Source organism: Lissotriton helveticus, chromosome 5_1 (assembly GCF_964261635.1).
Source record: "Lissotriton helveticus chromosome 5_1, aLisHel1.1, whole genome shotgun sequence".
Lineage (NCBI taxonomy): Eukaryota > Metazoa > Chordata > Amphibia > Caudata > Salamandridae > Lissotriton > Lissotriton helveticus.
This window is the reverse complement of record NC_136065.1, coordinates 925,954,211-925,969,484: the sequence shown is the minus strand read 5'-3', so window position 1 is coordinate 925,969,484 and position 15,274 is coordinate 925,954,211. Positions and strand designations below refer to the sequence as shown.

The following is a 15,274-nucleotide window of genomic DNA, read 5'->3' as shown; positions in this document are numbered from 1 at the left end:
GGAGAAACAGCCAAGAGGTTTATCTATTTGGTAGAAAGGCACGGGGCACACATATATAAAGGGTGTAAAAGAAGTACACAAGGTGTAATTGATTGGTACATGGAAAACATAAACAGTGGCAAGAAGGAAAAGTAAAAACACAGATGTAGGTAATGTAGAAAAAAGCAACCAGTTAGCAGGTGAGTATTTAGGGAAATGCTAATGAAAATGTACCATAAGGTAAACCTCTTGACTTGCAATATGATGAATGTTATATGCAGCACTAAGAAGTCCTCCCATATACAAGATGGGGCTTTCCTTGATGCATTAACATGCCCTAAACAGTACCTTCTCTTCCAACTTTATTTTCAATGTATTGTATAAAGACTGCACCCATTCAAAACCAACTATAGCACAGAGGCAGATCATTTTAAACTGATTGTTCCTAATCTCTACCCACCTCCTTTAACAAGGGGGATATCTAATGAAAAAGATTTCAACCGATGCTTCTGCTTAGACACATATTAATGCTGGAAGTAGAAAGAACCCCAAACTATAAACAGTAAGACTGAGCACACAGTGTGATTTCTACTTGTCCACATTAAGTTATATCTTTCCAAAAACCACATCACATGGAAAGTTGGCGCCAAGCCTGGGAGACAGCAAGCAGAGGAAAGACTTACCATGGCACACAATTCTGATTCCTTGATGTGTGGCGCCTTAGCCTGTCAGACAGGTTCCAATGTATGTTTTAGGAGGAACCCTAGAAAGAACAAATTACATAGATTTATGAATTCACTGTAATACATTTTTCAACAGACACCTCTACCTTTATCATGGGTCCACCACCCAGAGTACAGAAGGACACGTTAAAGTACATTTAAATAATCTTACTCTAGTCATACTCTGCTACCTACAACATGTTGAAGAGAAGGGATTTGAAAAGACACACAAAATGAAGCACAATATATTGAGACATGGTTCCCCTTTAAAACACTGATGTGAGAAGAATATAACACTCATCTGATTGCAGTTACAGCACACAATAAAATTAAGATGAGCAACTTAGGATTCTCGGACCTCCATTACAAGATGGCCAGTAAGTTGGCAGATAGATATGGGTCTGGAGTTATTCATTCCAGTGTTATCTCCATCCCAGTTACCGGTCATCAGAAATTACCTTGGCCAGAAATGGGGAATAAAATGCACAACCCTGACCGACTGAGCACATTATTGTATGTGATTTCCCGAGTCTGGACTCTTCCTATGTACATTTCCACCAGGTGCAAGGAGAAGCATTCTGTATTACGAGGTCCACTCCAGAACCAGATAAAACGTACGACTAGGCAGGTGATCGCATCTCTTCTAAGTAATTAGTGTTTTAATTACCTAACTCATTGGCACTTATTTTGTCATCATAATAAGAGCGAAAAACCATGGTGATTTTGCTCACTTGGGCCGCTGTAAGGTGAAAGCATTGTCTGCCTGATATGAATAGTCAACTTAAGCAATTAGTTGCCCACTAACATACTTGAGGGCCACAAAATACTAAGGTGGTGTTTAACTGCCTAGAAAGCTTCCAAATCCAAACTTCAGCTCGAAAAAGCAGGCCGACCTTGATCTCCCCAAGAATCTCCCGGAGCTTCACTGTGGTCACGCCCTTGCAAAGTGTGAGAAAAGGTGTCACAACATCACTAGGCATGGAAGTAAGTAGAGGGCCCTCATGTTTAATTACGAATTCCAAAACTCAATAAGACCAGTCCAGCAAAAGTCTAGTAGCCGGTCCCCCTTACACCAAGGACCAACCACATTTCCCAGTTCCAGCTCATCCGTTTCTGTACCTACGAGAAACAGCTTCAACAACTTGGACAGACTACAGACAGTAGGAAGAGGCGCAGTGAAGGGGATATACATGGGGCATCCCTGGGACAAATATATTAGGAAAGGGCTTTTACATTCTGAACTCAGACATGTACTACGATCGGGTTTTACATGGCGAACTTCTAAGAAATACAATAGAAAGGGATTTTATACTTTGAACTCTGACAAACATAATAAGAGTTTTACATTGTAAACTCTCGGATAAACCCTATATAGAGAGGGGCTTCACATTGACACAGAGAGACCATCTTTCAGCAGTCCCTGTTTCAGGAAAGGATAACGAGAACTGGTTTTCATTGTGTACTTTTGTAAATTAATTTAAATTCAGAATTGGTTTGATGAGAATTACAGTTTCTAACCCACACCACTTATTTGAGTAAACCTTGGACTCTTCTTTATCACTACCTTTAGCATCAAGAGCTGCTGAAAACTGCTGCTGAGCTGTTCCTACTAGGTCAGAGGCAGAGTCCTGGAGCAGAGGGGGACAGTCTGGGAGCACTAAGGGGCCTGGGTAGGAGGGGGGCTGGGACTCTGCTCTTTGATGTAACTGGTGTTGAGTTTGGGTCAAATAGTAAGATTGCCCCAGGATACCAGACGTTAGACTCCAGTTGTCACAACTGGAGCCTAGAAGACCCTCACTGTCCAGGAGCAGTTACTGCCCACTGCCCCAGGAGAAACCAGCCCTCCTACTACCCATCTTCCCAGCACCCTTTGCTGTGTCACAGTAATTACCAAGCGCAGCAGCGACTGTCGCTGTTGAAAAACAGCTATATTGCGGCATGCACCAGCATCAGCGCCTGCACAATGTGGCATGACACACTGGATTCCCTATACCGCAGATGGCTGCCGCATCCAAATGGAATAGCCTATGGACTTGGAAGTGGGCTGGTGGGCGGAACTTGTTGCAATAAAGAAACAAATGGCTGTGATGCGGTGTGCTCCATTTTCCACAGAAAGTGGTTAATGAACTCCTCGCTTCCCCCTTCCATCTCAGTGGGCGATGATAAAGGCGGGTTGAGGCCATGCTGGTCTAGCTAGTATGCAAGTATGGTGCTGTTAAACACATGTGGTGTCCCTGCACTTCAACACATATCTGGTGGCAAACCAGCTGCTCTCTTCAAGCTCATACTGACACACATGCCCCAAGCATGAAGGGCACTATCCTGCACATGAGCACTTTGTGTACACAAATGCTGGACAAACAGAGTGGTGTTAGGTTTGGTGCACTGGGCCATGTATCAGACAAGGATAGCAGTTGATAGAAATTGCTGCGGCTAGAGGAAGAAAGTCGGAGTGCAGAATAAGTGCTTTCAACTACAAGAGGGTCTGGGGAGAAAGCAGCCATGTCTCTGTTCACTAGTGTAACTGGTGCCTTAAGGTACCAGTGAACACAACCAGTTATACAAATGATGTGAAGGGCAGTGAACCTTGCCAGAAGGACGGTGGCTAGAGCAGCCTGCCAGCAGCCACTAGGCAGTGTTCTCAAAAGTAATTAAGCCCACATCCAGGGTCATAAAGCATCTCCCAAAATCTGTGGGCACCTCATTACGGAAATCAGACAGACACGGTTTATAAGCAAAGGAAGAACTCTGGTTAGAAACAGCTGTTGCAGACTTGTTTCAAAAGTAAGACTCGTCCATAGTCACAGATGTGCACAGCCACGGCCTCAGGTGGAAAGGCACTACATCCTAAATACAGAGAGCACTCTCTCCCCCCCCTCACAGAACCGGAGTCACACTCCACCATAGCTACTCACACACCACCAAGCACACAATACTGGAAGCATTCTTACCTCCCCTACAAGTTAGTACCCTGACTCACTAACACAAGCACTCTGACACGCCGTACAAAAAAGTTCTCTGGTCAGACCTACAAATGTTCGGAAAGAGTAGCTGCAAGCAGGTCGGCAGGTTTTTTTACCCTCACGCAGTAGATGCATCATGAAGAAACAAGCAATAGCAAAGCCAATAGGCCTGGCTTCAATTTTCACTTTCATTCCAGACCTACTGGCACTGACAATGCTTGCCTATGTTTAGAAACAGCTAGGGCCAGATATCAAAAGAGAGATGTCAGGCAATGACTGCCCAGTTTGTCGAGACAATGCCGCATAACTGTGGCTTTGGTGGTTGCCAGCAAATAAAAAGAGAGCGCAGCAGATCACTTCCAGAACTGCTGTCAGTGAACGACTGTCCAATGCTGTCCCGAGAAGACCTACATCCCTATTCTCAGCCCACCAATTTCAACCTGGCTGTAGGGTTGGAGGTCCCTGGTATAGTAGTCGTATGCCATCTGACTTAATTTTCTTATCATGACCAACCCAGAATGTTTTCTTGTGCAGGAAACTCACGCCACAACTCTCCTGACAGATGCTCTACATATTTTAGATATTGTTAACTGTCAGATTGCTAAACCCTGCTGGGAGGTAAGGTTACACCGAGACTGATCTCCCTTTTGTCATGGATGACTACCCATGAATAGTTGGTGATAACTAACCACCTGTTGTGGGATACAGGTCGTTTTACCTGCGTCCTCTGTGGGGAAATTGTCTGCCCGCCACCGTAAGGTATGCAGGACTGTCTGCCAGGAGTGCGGCGGTCCTGCACCTGCAATTAGGATGCCACTGCCACCGTGGCATCCCCCATTCCCAGCATTGTGGCGGGTGGTGCTCACAGCACCGCCCACCACACTGCGCGGTGCCTGCCAACTTGTCCATGCCAATGCAGGGGGGTACCATAGGTACCCCCCCATGTGCACCCTCCATGCCCCCCAACATCTTAAGGACCTGCTAAAGACCCCCAACAGCAGAAAAAAGCATGCCTTTCCATGCCTTTAAAAAAATATTTTCTCACACTTGTGATGCACAAGGACTCGATCGACTTGATACTTTAATGCTAGTTTGAGAAATGCCGACACTCTGCGTGTCTCTAGGTGACAATATTCAAAATGTCACTCCGACGAGAATAAAGGTGAGCGTACAGTTTGGAACTGGGATTTTGCACAAATCTACAAGTGACATTTATTGTTTGAATGCACCGCAAACATGGAACTTCAAAGTATGGCAGCATTGTGAACACAGCCACAGCGATGGACAAATAGATAGGTATGACAGCAGTGCTGTAAAGGTGTAATCATCATTAAAGATGAGCAAATAAGGGAGTGATGAAGCGCATAATTGAATTCCAGAAAGAAGTTTATTCTTCGGTTGCTGGCAGCAAATAACAGGAGTACGTCTGTAATATCCAATGTCCAACTGCTGAATGACTTATTCAGCAGTTGACGAACATAGGGAAACATTCTCCACGAGCGATGCACTTTTGAAGAGAAACACTCTTTAGAAGTGCGCGCTGTGGAATGAGGTTGAGCATAAACCATAGACATAGAAGAAATACACAATGAAAACATAATGTTAAACATATCATGTACATTACATCTTCTCCCTTTTTATACAATCAAATGAAAAGGACAGTAAAATGAAGAAATAACAAAACAAGTTAAGATAAATAGCAATCTTTGAGTCGTGAAGGAAAAGAACAATTTTTGTGTTCTCTTGTTGAGTTGGAAGGAGAAGTGACAGATGAGCTAGACACAACATGAGAATCATTATCAAGCTCAAAACATGAAGAAGATGTATCATTTGAGGTGTACGGACCTGTGAAGAAGGTTGATAATTATCATCAGAAGAAGTACCCTAGGGAAAATAAGAACAGGAAGGACTTTCATCAAAATGTTTAGTTGTAAAAACTTTTTTAGCCTGCTCAAGAGTAAGTTGGACAATCACTCGCTTGTTCCACCACCCCTTTTTATCAAGAATAAGTGAACCCTTAGAAACTTTGAGAACCTTGGTAGGCAGGGAAAACTTGGAGATGCCTTTTTTGACCCTGTCATGAGATTTAACTTTGATTCCAAAGTTCCTCTTTTGAGCTTTTTGTTGATAAGACACATTTTCTTTAATGACAACTTTATCATAACAAGCCAAGCAATGCTTATCTTTTGTATTCAAATCTTTGATCCAAGATGGACAAATATTCCCATTGGGATTCCGTTTTTTTAACAATCTAAAAGGAGAAATCCCTGTAGTGGAATGGGGAGTAACTAAATATGAATACACCTTTCTCCTAAGAAAGTCTTTCACATCTACATTAGAAGAAATGGCAGTTTGTATCTCTTCCTTGAAAAATCTTTTCAACCTTTCTACCAAACCATTAGAGGAAGGTGAATAAAGCGCCACCCTAAGATGTTTTATGTCATGCAATTTCAAACATTCCTGAACCATGGAAGAACAAAAATGAGAGGCATTGTCACTCACAATCTCTCTATGTGGACCCTCTGAGAGAAAAACTCTCTTAAAAAAATTAACAACTGAAAATGAATTAGGACTTTCGCAAAAATCAAACTCCACCCATTTAGAGTGATTATCAACAAGTGATATAATGTAATGTTTGTCAGAAGATAACATTTCGAACGGTCCAGCAAAATCAATGGCTAACTTATCCCAAGCCTCTGCTGGTAGAGGGACAGTATACAAAGGTAAATGAGGGGTCTTCCAATGTTTGTCTGACACCAGACAGGCATCACAAGAATTTATCCATAAAGTGACATCTTTATCAAGGCCTGGCCACCAAAAGTGTTCCTTCAATTTTCTTTACGTGCCTCCAATACCCAAATGACCTTGATGAGCAGCTAGAAAAAGTTTTCTGCGAAGGTTAAAAGGAGGAATACATTGATCACCCCTCAAAATTACATCATTTATAATCGAGAGCTCATCAGAAATTTGGGCATAAGATTTCAAAGAGGCAGGAAGGGCACGAACCTTAGGCCAGCCTGAAATAATCATATTTTTAACTGCAACCAAAAGTGTGTCATCAGAGTAACTTTTAACCCAATCAGCCTCAGAGATCGAAAAAGGCGAAAGAACCAACTCCTCTATGGAAGCTACAACACACTCTATATCATCACAATTGCCATTCCCATTATCATCATCATTCTCCAAAGGCAATCTTGAAAGAGCTCAAACTGAGGTAGCACTCCCCCAGGATTGGGAAGTGTCCCCCGGGCTCCTGAATTGTCCTTATATAAAGGTTTCATCAATGAAAAAAAGTAAATGCTGAATGTTTGTTTTGGAAATATGTTCGTATTTAATTCATCTTGTTGTATTCACAAGGATAAATTCAACTTCTACATGATTAATCCTCCAAATTTAAATCGTGCACTCAAACAATCCCAATGCATTTCGGCATATACTGAATGTCTTCTTCTGGGGATGTATATTCTGTCAACAAAGAAAAAACGAAATTGGTACGCGAGGTAATGTACATGAGAATATTAACTAGCATATCATCAGGCAGATAATAAATTCAAGGGAGCCTCTATGGGGAAAAGGGCTAATTAACTCACTCTGGACTGGTGTTGTGTAAAGAATGGTGCCGCATGAACGTTAAAAAAAGCATCGCATAAACTTTAAGAAAATGTGCCACCGGTTACTGCTTAAACCCGTGGTTAACAGTGCAGCGTGAATTTTCAAAAGATGTGTCTGAATTCGGTGCTCCTACCCGTGGTTGTATATAAACAACGGTGGGTTTGGAGGCGGTAGAATCTAAACGAATGGAAATTAGTGTTCGGGAAAATGCCGTGACAACGCTATATAGTGAAAAAAGTGCTCATACGTGCATATCATGATACGGGTTCCGCGCGGACGGTTAGAGGCAAAGCTTACCGTGGCGTGCACAAGCAACGAGGTGAACGAAGGTGTGGCTGTTCCCATGCCGGATTAGGGCGTAGCTAAACCCCGGAAGTGTTTTAATCTCTAGAAGTTGCTAGGCAACAGGATGTTGCCGTGTAGGTTGAAAAGCCCAAGTCGGGTACATTTCAAATGAAAAAGATAGGTGTGTCTAAAATGACCTGGGTTAAGCCATATAGTGATAGTTAAACCGGAAAAGTGCAAGATTATTAAACCGAAAAAGTAAAAAATTATCCACGAGGTAGAATGTCAGTGTACAGGACGACCTGTCAATAAAGTTCGGTGAATTAAAAAAAACTAGCAAAATGAGCGGTGAGGTGAGTGGTTAGAAACAGGCTCTAATGCTGCTGGTCATGAGTCGTCATATGGCTGCAAGGGGGTCAAATGAAAACACATACAACACAATTGTAAAATCTGCTCGAAAGCAATATGCTCAAAAACAATATAGTTCATATCTCAGATGACGTTACCAATGTATAGAAAAAATCTAATAACAGACCTACCCATTGTACGCACATTCGAAACTATCTGCATGTGTAGAACATTTCATAAGTAGCATGAATATTCCACACGATCATTAAGACCGAATGGCTTCATGCTCGATAATGCAAAAATCCAATAATTCTCTCTCCTTAACAGTTCATTGTGATTATCCTTGCCTTCTTCCTTAGTGATTGTTTCCAAAGCGCAATAGCGCATTTGGCTGATACCATGGCCTGCTTCTAAAAAATGTTGGGCGATTGTAGATTTGACTTGTTTGGTTCTGATGTTGGACTTGTGCTCATTAAGTCGTGTTTTAAGTTTTCTCTCTGTCTGTCTGTCCAACATAAATTTTACCGCATGTAAATAGCGTTAGATGTATCACAGGTCGCAGTCGCTCTAATCTTGATTTGGTGTCCTCTCATGGGATGATTGATGGTTGTTCCCTTGATGACGCTGTTGCAGTGGTTGCAATTCCAGCATGGAGTAGTTCCTTTGAATTCGGTGATGGTGCGATTGGAGTGTTTAATGAGCTCACCCAAATTTTTTGCTCGTGTGTAGGCAAAGATAGGTTCTGTGTTGAAATCGCAGTGCGTCCAGTAACACCCTTTAATAAGTACCATTTATCTGACACCATCTGGGCAGCACGCGCTTAATCATGAATGAGATTTTCAGCCTCACCGACACAAGAGCAGAAACCTTTGCCTATACCAACGAGGAAGAGAGTCGAATTTATGCACTCATCAACGAAGAAACTACAGAATTATCCACTAATCGCACAAGAGAACAGAATGGAGACAATTACTATACCTGTCAAAAAAGGAGATAAACCAACGCCTGCATGCGAGTACCATGGTCAAGTACCACAAAGCACAATGGATTCCAAGGGGTCTAAGGATACCACTTAAGCCTTCTCTATGTAAGAACGTCCAGAAGTTCAAAGACCGATGGTATGCCATCTTAAACAAATGTAGCCTCGATTTAATATTACTGATAATAGAGGAATTGTCCAGTATCCTAGAAGAACTATCCAGGGATATAGCTCGAGTAAAAACGGAACTAGAAAGCAGTTATACTGCTGAGGAACTCACTAAAATCATGGACGACATTAATCAACAGCTAACTAAACATTCCGCTGAGGTCAGCGAGCGAAAAGTCAGGAAACTAAGGAGAGACACCATCGACTACAAGATGGGAGAGGTTTACACGTGGGCAGATATTTGTGCCAAACGACGCCAGAACAAACCCTACACTGCTAACAGTGACACATCTTCATCCGAGGGTGATACAGTGAATCAGCAAGGAAGAAGAGGACGGTTTCTTCCTCAGAAACCACCCAGTAGCATCCAAAGCATTACAGCCACCTCCGAAATTCCATCTACATCCACTGAGTCTTTTTTAGAGGTAGGCCAGGATCAACACGAAGACCCAGGAGGTCAAAAAGAAAAAAACAAAGAGCCTCCTCAAACACGGACAGTAACAAGCAAGAAGGACAGAACCAAGGTGAAATAACCGATAATCTGGTTATCAACATTTCTGACTTCCATTTCAGTACGATACAAATTAAAACCTTACAAAAAGGCACTTCATTTATCCCGACGGCCCAAACCAATAAACTGGAGTTAGAAATCTCTTTCTTCAAGCTTATGAGGAAGTTACGTTTGAGACACTTTTTTGATAATGTGATACAAACATCCGTCGTTGTTGAACAAGATCAACTGAAGGGGCTACGTCCTAAAAGCACTTTCTTAGCACCTGTCTCACACAAAAGCCTCGATACCTTCGAAACCTTGGTCAAGAATGACTTAACTAAACTCAATTGTCAACCGAGATCCAAGAACAAGAACTTTACTATCAAAGAAATCAACATCCTTAAGTCCATTTCAAGCAACAACGAGGTAACCTGTGTAAAAGCGGACAAGGGTGGCGCAATCGTCATCCTCAACACTTCCTACTATGACAGCCAGGCATCCCTTCACCTCTTGGATACTAATACATACCACAAACTACTAACCAATCCCACCACACAATTCAAGGAGAGACTAGACACCATTCTGAGCATGGCATTTGAAAATGCAGTTATCACCGATAAAACCATGAAGTACCTTACAACGCAGCATCCAAAAAGCCCCAAGTTTTTTTTGGTCCCAAAAATTTACAAAAATCTTCGCACACCACCGTGCAGGCCCATAGTTTCTACATGTGGTAGCATCCATGATCCTGTGGGCAAATATTTGGATAAATATTTTCAACCGATGGTTACCTTCACACCAACGTTCATAAAAGACACAACCGATTTTCTCAATAAACTCAATAGTGTAGCAGTTGAAGATCGCAGCAATCTCCTACTGTGCACAGTAGATGTTACATCTCTATACACATCCATCCCCCATTCCATGGGAATTGAGGCAACAGAATATTGTCTTTTAAGGACTGAATTGGATAATGACTTTAACATTTTTCTAATGGAACTACTAGAATTTACCCTATTCCACAGTTATTTGCTTGGAAAGAAGAATGGTATCAACAGATGACCGGAACGTCGATGGGAAATTCGGCAGCACCTGCCTATGCGAACATTTTTATGCATAGATTTGAGGAGGATCACATCCTCAGCAAAACCATATGGACAGACCACCTCAGAATGTTTGTGAGGTTCATTGATGAAATTTTTTTAATATGGCAAGGCCCGCAAAACATATTGCAAACAGAACTCGCTTTACTGAATTCTATTGATCAACGGATACAATTCACTCATGAAATTCAAACTACATCCATAACTTTTCTTGATGTTAGGATCACCAATACCACCACTGGATTTGAAACCAGTTTATTCAGGAAAGAAACAGACAGGAATAATACTTTACATTACTCAAGTTTTCACCCGCAACCCCTCAAAAATCATTTGCCATATAGCCAGCTCATCAGAGCCAAACGAATCACATCTGACACTGCCCGGTTCAGTCAAGAGATTCAGAACATGATAACACGATTCAAGTCTCGTGGGTACCCACACCAGATCCTCGAGCAGGCCAAACAGCGTTGTGCACTTAAATCGAGAAGTGAATTATTGATCAACACAACATCAACCAAAAAGGATTCCATCACTATTGTCTCTAAATATTCGACCGTCAGCAAAAAGTTTAAACAGATCATTAAAAGACACTGGGACATTCTCAGGGTTGAACCAGATTTCAACAACATTTTCAACACAGAACCTATCTTTGCCTACACACGAGCAAAAAAATTGGGTGAGCTCATTAAACACTCCAATCGCACCATCACCGAATTCAAAGGAACTACTCCATGCTGGAATTGCAACCACTGCAACAGCGTCATCAAGGGAACAACCATCAATCATCCCATGAGAGGACACCAAATCAAGATTAGAGCGACTGCGACCTGTGATACATCTAACGCTATTTACATGCTGAAGTGTCCATGCGGTAAAATGTATGTTGGACAGACAGAGAGAAAACTTAAAACACAACTTAATGAGCACAAGTCCAACATCAGAACCAAACAAGTCAAATCTACAATCGCCCAACATTTTTTAGAAGCAGGCCATGGTATCAGCCAAATGCGCTATTGCGCTTTGGAAACAATCACTAAGGAAGAAGGCAAGGATAATCACAATGAACTGTTAAGGAGAGAGAATTATTGGATTTTTGCATTATCGAGCATGAAGCCATTCGGTCTTAATGATCGTGTGGAATATTCATGCTACTTATGAAATGTTCTACACATGCAGATAGTTTCGAATGTGCGTACAATGGGTAGCTCTGTTATTAGATTTTTTTTATACATTGGTAACGTCATCTGAGATATGAACTATATTGTTTTTGAGCATACTGCTTTCGAGCAGATTTTACAATTGTGTTGTATGTGTTTTTATTTGACCCTCTTGCAGCCATATGAAGACTCATGACCAGCAGCATTAGAGCCTGTTTCTAACCACTCACCTCACCGCTCATTTTGCTAGTTTTTTTTTTTTAATTCACCGAACTTTATTGACAGGTCGTCCTGTACACTGACATTCTACCTCGTGGATAATTTTTTACTTTTTCGGTTTAATAATCTTGCACTTTTCCGGTTTAACTATCACTATATGGCTTAACCCAGGTCATTTTAGACGCACCTATCTTTTTCATTTGAAATGTACCCGACTTGGGCTTTTCAACCTACACGGCAACATCCTGTTGCCTAGCAACTTCTAGAGATTAAAACACTTCCGGGGTTTAGCTACGCCCTAACCCGGCATGGGAAAAGCCACACCTTCGTTCACCTCGGTGCTTGTGCACGCCACGGTAAGCTTTGCCTCTAACCGTCCGCGCGGAACCCGTATCATGATATGCACATATGAGCACTTTTTTCATTATATAACGTTGTCACGGCATTTTCCCGAACACTAATTTCCATTCGTTTAGATTCTACCGCCTCCAAACCCACCTTTGTTTATATACAACCACGGGTTGGAGCACCGAATTCAGACACATCTTTTGAAAATTCACGCTGCACTGTTAACCACGGGTTTAAGCAGTAACCGGTGGCACATTTTCTTAAAGTTTATGCGATGCTTTTTTTAACGTTCACACGGCACCATTCTTTACACAACACCAGTCCAGAGTGAGTTAATGAGCACTTTTACCCCATAGAGGCTCCCTTGAATTTATTATCTGCCTGATGATATGCTAGTTAATATTCTCCTGTACATTACCTCGCGTACCAATTCCGTTTTTTCTTTGTTGACAGAATATACATCCCCAGAAGAAGGCATTCAGTATATGCCGAAATGCATTGGGATTGTTTGAGTGCACGATTTGAATTTGGAGGATTAATCATGTAGAAGTTGAATTTATCCTTGTGAATACAACAAGATGAATTAAATACGAACATATTTCCAAAACAAACATTCAGCATTTACTTTTTTTCATTGGTGAAACCTTTATATAAGGACAATTCAGGAGCCCGGGGGACACTTCCCAATCCTGGGGGAGTGCTACCTCAGTTTGTATCTATTACGCTCTCAGTCGGAGGGCGATACCCTGGAGCACCATTCAGACTGTTGAACTTTATTTTGAGTTTCGCAGTGCGTCCAGTAACACTCTTTAATCTTGAAAGAGCATCAGCCCTTAAATTATTACCTCCTGAGATGTGTTGTATGGTAAAATTGTACTCATGAAGTCTTGAGAGAATCCTAACAAGTATGGCAGAGGCCTTCCCTGTGCCATTGCCATTAAGGAGATGTAACAGGGGCTTATGGTCACTCAACAGTGTAAAATGTGACCCCCAAATGTAAGTTTAAAATTTTTCCACAGCCCACGAACAGGCAAGGGCTTCTCTCTCAATGGTGCTATAGTTGGACTCAGCACCACTCAGAGATCTTGATGCAAAACAAATGGTGTTTTCTCTAGCACCGCTCTATTGGCAAAGCACCGCTCCCAGACCCTTCTGGCTGCCGTCCACAGAAATTGTGCATTTTAATCCAGGAGTGAAAGAGGATAAGGCTGGTGCCTCAACAATAACTCTTTTCACCAGATTAAAAGCACAATCTGCACTTTGAGACCACAAAAATGTCACATCTTTTTTTAAAAGGACACGAAGAGGTTGAACAAGTTGAGAGTAATTTTGTACAAATCTGGAATAATATTCCGCTAGACCTAAGAAAGCCTTCAACGAGTCTTTATCTTTAGGAATGGGAACATCGGAAATAGCTTTCGTAAGGGAAATCTTGGGTTTAATCCCTTCAGCGGAGATACAATGCCCAAGATAATCTAACTCCTTTACAAAAAAATTGCATTTCTTTTCTCCCAGTTATTCCAACCTTCCTGAAGCGTGACAAAACTTCCCTTAAAGTCTTGAGATGTTCACTTTTGGACCTTGAATGTATCAAAACATCGTCCTGGTACGCCTGGACACAATCAATATTATTTAAAATAGTGTCTATAAATTTCTGGAAGACACTTGCCGCGGATGCCAATCCAAAGGGAAGCCTTAAATACCTAAACGCTCCAAACGGAGTAATAAATTTGGTCAGTTCTGATGAGGATTTAGTGAGGGGAATATGATGATAGGCACTTCTGAGATCAAAAAGTGAAAAGATTCTTGACTCAGAAATGCCAGTAAGTAGATCTTGAATTTTCGGTAAAGGATGGCAGTCCACAATTATGTTCTGATTTAAGGAGCGAAGGTCTGCACATAGGTGAATACTGGAGTCCCTTTTTTTAACTACAACAATTGGGCAGAGCCAAAGTGAATTACAAAACCCTCAATATTATCCACGACAGAGATAGAGATATAATTTATCTGGACAGAAGAATCCGATCCAGGAACTAGTTTAAGACCCATTTTCGCAAGGTCCTGCCAACCAACTATACATTTACCATCAATGGCTACATACACTTTTTTATTTTATTATTTTTTTTTTTGTTAAAACCTTTATTGATATCAAAAGAAGACAGGTCGAGGCCCACAACAAAGCCGGCCGGCCGCAGTGTACAAAACAATCAGGAGTCAACAGGCAAATATTACATAATCAATCAGCACAAGCAGAGGCCGTACAATCGCAATAGGGGAGAAGAGATACAGAAACTAACGGGCTAAAACACAGGAGTAAATAAGGCTTAATTTTATAATATAGGGAGAGGACGTATGACAGGCTCACTTGCAATACGGAGGCATCCGACATCCCGTAACCAACCTCAACATTAAGAAGGGGGCATGGGGCAAAATATCAGGGGGACAACACAATGCAGTCAAAAAATCAGGATATGTGAGACACAGTCAGCCCCTGAGCATTATCCTCGTAACACGCCCGCCACCCGAGACACTACCAAGTCAGAACAGAGGGATCGGAAAGATAATGCAGCAAACCCCGCCCGTCATAGTACCCGTCTGGGACACAGAAAGGAAAAAAGGGGGGGGGGGACTAAGCAGGGAGGGGGGGAGAGAGGAAGGGAAAGGAAAATGGAGGGAAGAAAAACAAAACAATAAAAAGGGAATAAGGAAATATGAAAAAGAAAGGCAGAAGACACGCCGACACAGGCCCCCCACGACGGGAAGACAGGAGACAAAAAGGATTAGCGGCCCAAGTGGGGGCATGGCGATCGGGAAGAAAGACAGCCGAAATATAGCAGGATGAGTAACGACGCCATACCCCCACCCGGAACACACCATAGGAGGTCCGGACAGACGCGG

The 15,274-nt window shown here is 42.1% G+C and overlaps 1 protein-coding gene across 3 annotated transcripts in view; it reads right to left on the bottom strand.

Annotated features, from left to right (window-relative positions):
* LOC144754997 (protein FRA10AC1) overlaps positions 1 to 15,274 on the bottom strand; it is a 312,415-nt gene that overhangs the window by 254,431 nt on the left and 42,710 nt on the right. For 2 of the 3 annotated variants that reach the window (XM_078643391.1, XM_078643392.1), the window contains exon 2: positions 663 to 742. In XM_078643391.1, the coding sequence (XP_078499517.1) occupies positions 663 to 665 (3 nt within the window). In that variant the 5' untranslated portion in view covers positions 666 to 742. Of the gene's footprint in view, positions 1 to 662; positions 743 to 5,509; positions 5,531 to 15,274 lie in introns of those variants that run through there. The other variant, XM_078643393.1, reaches the window with a different exon arrangement.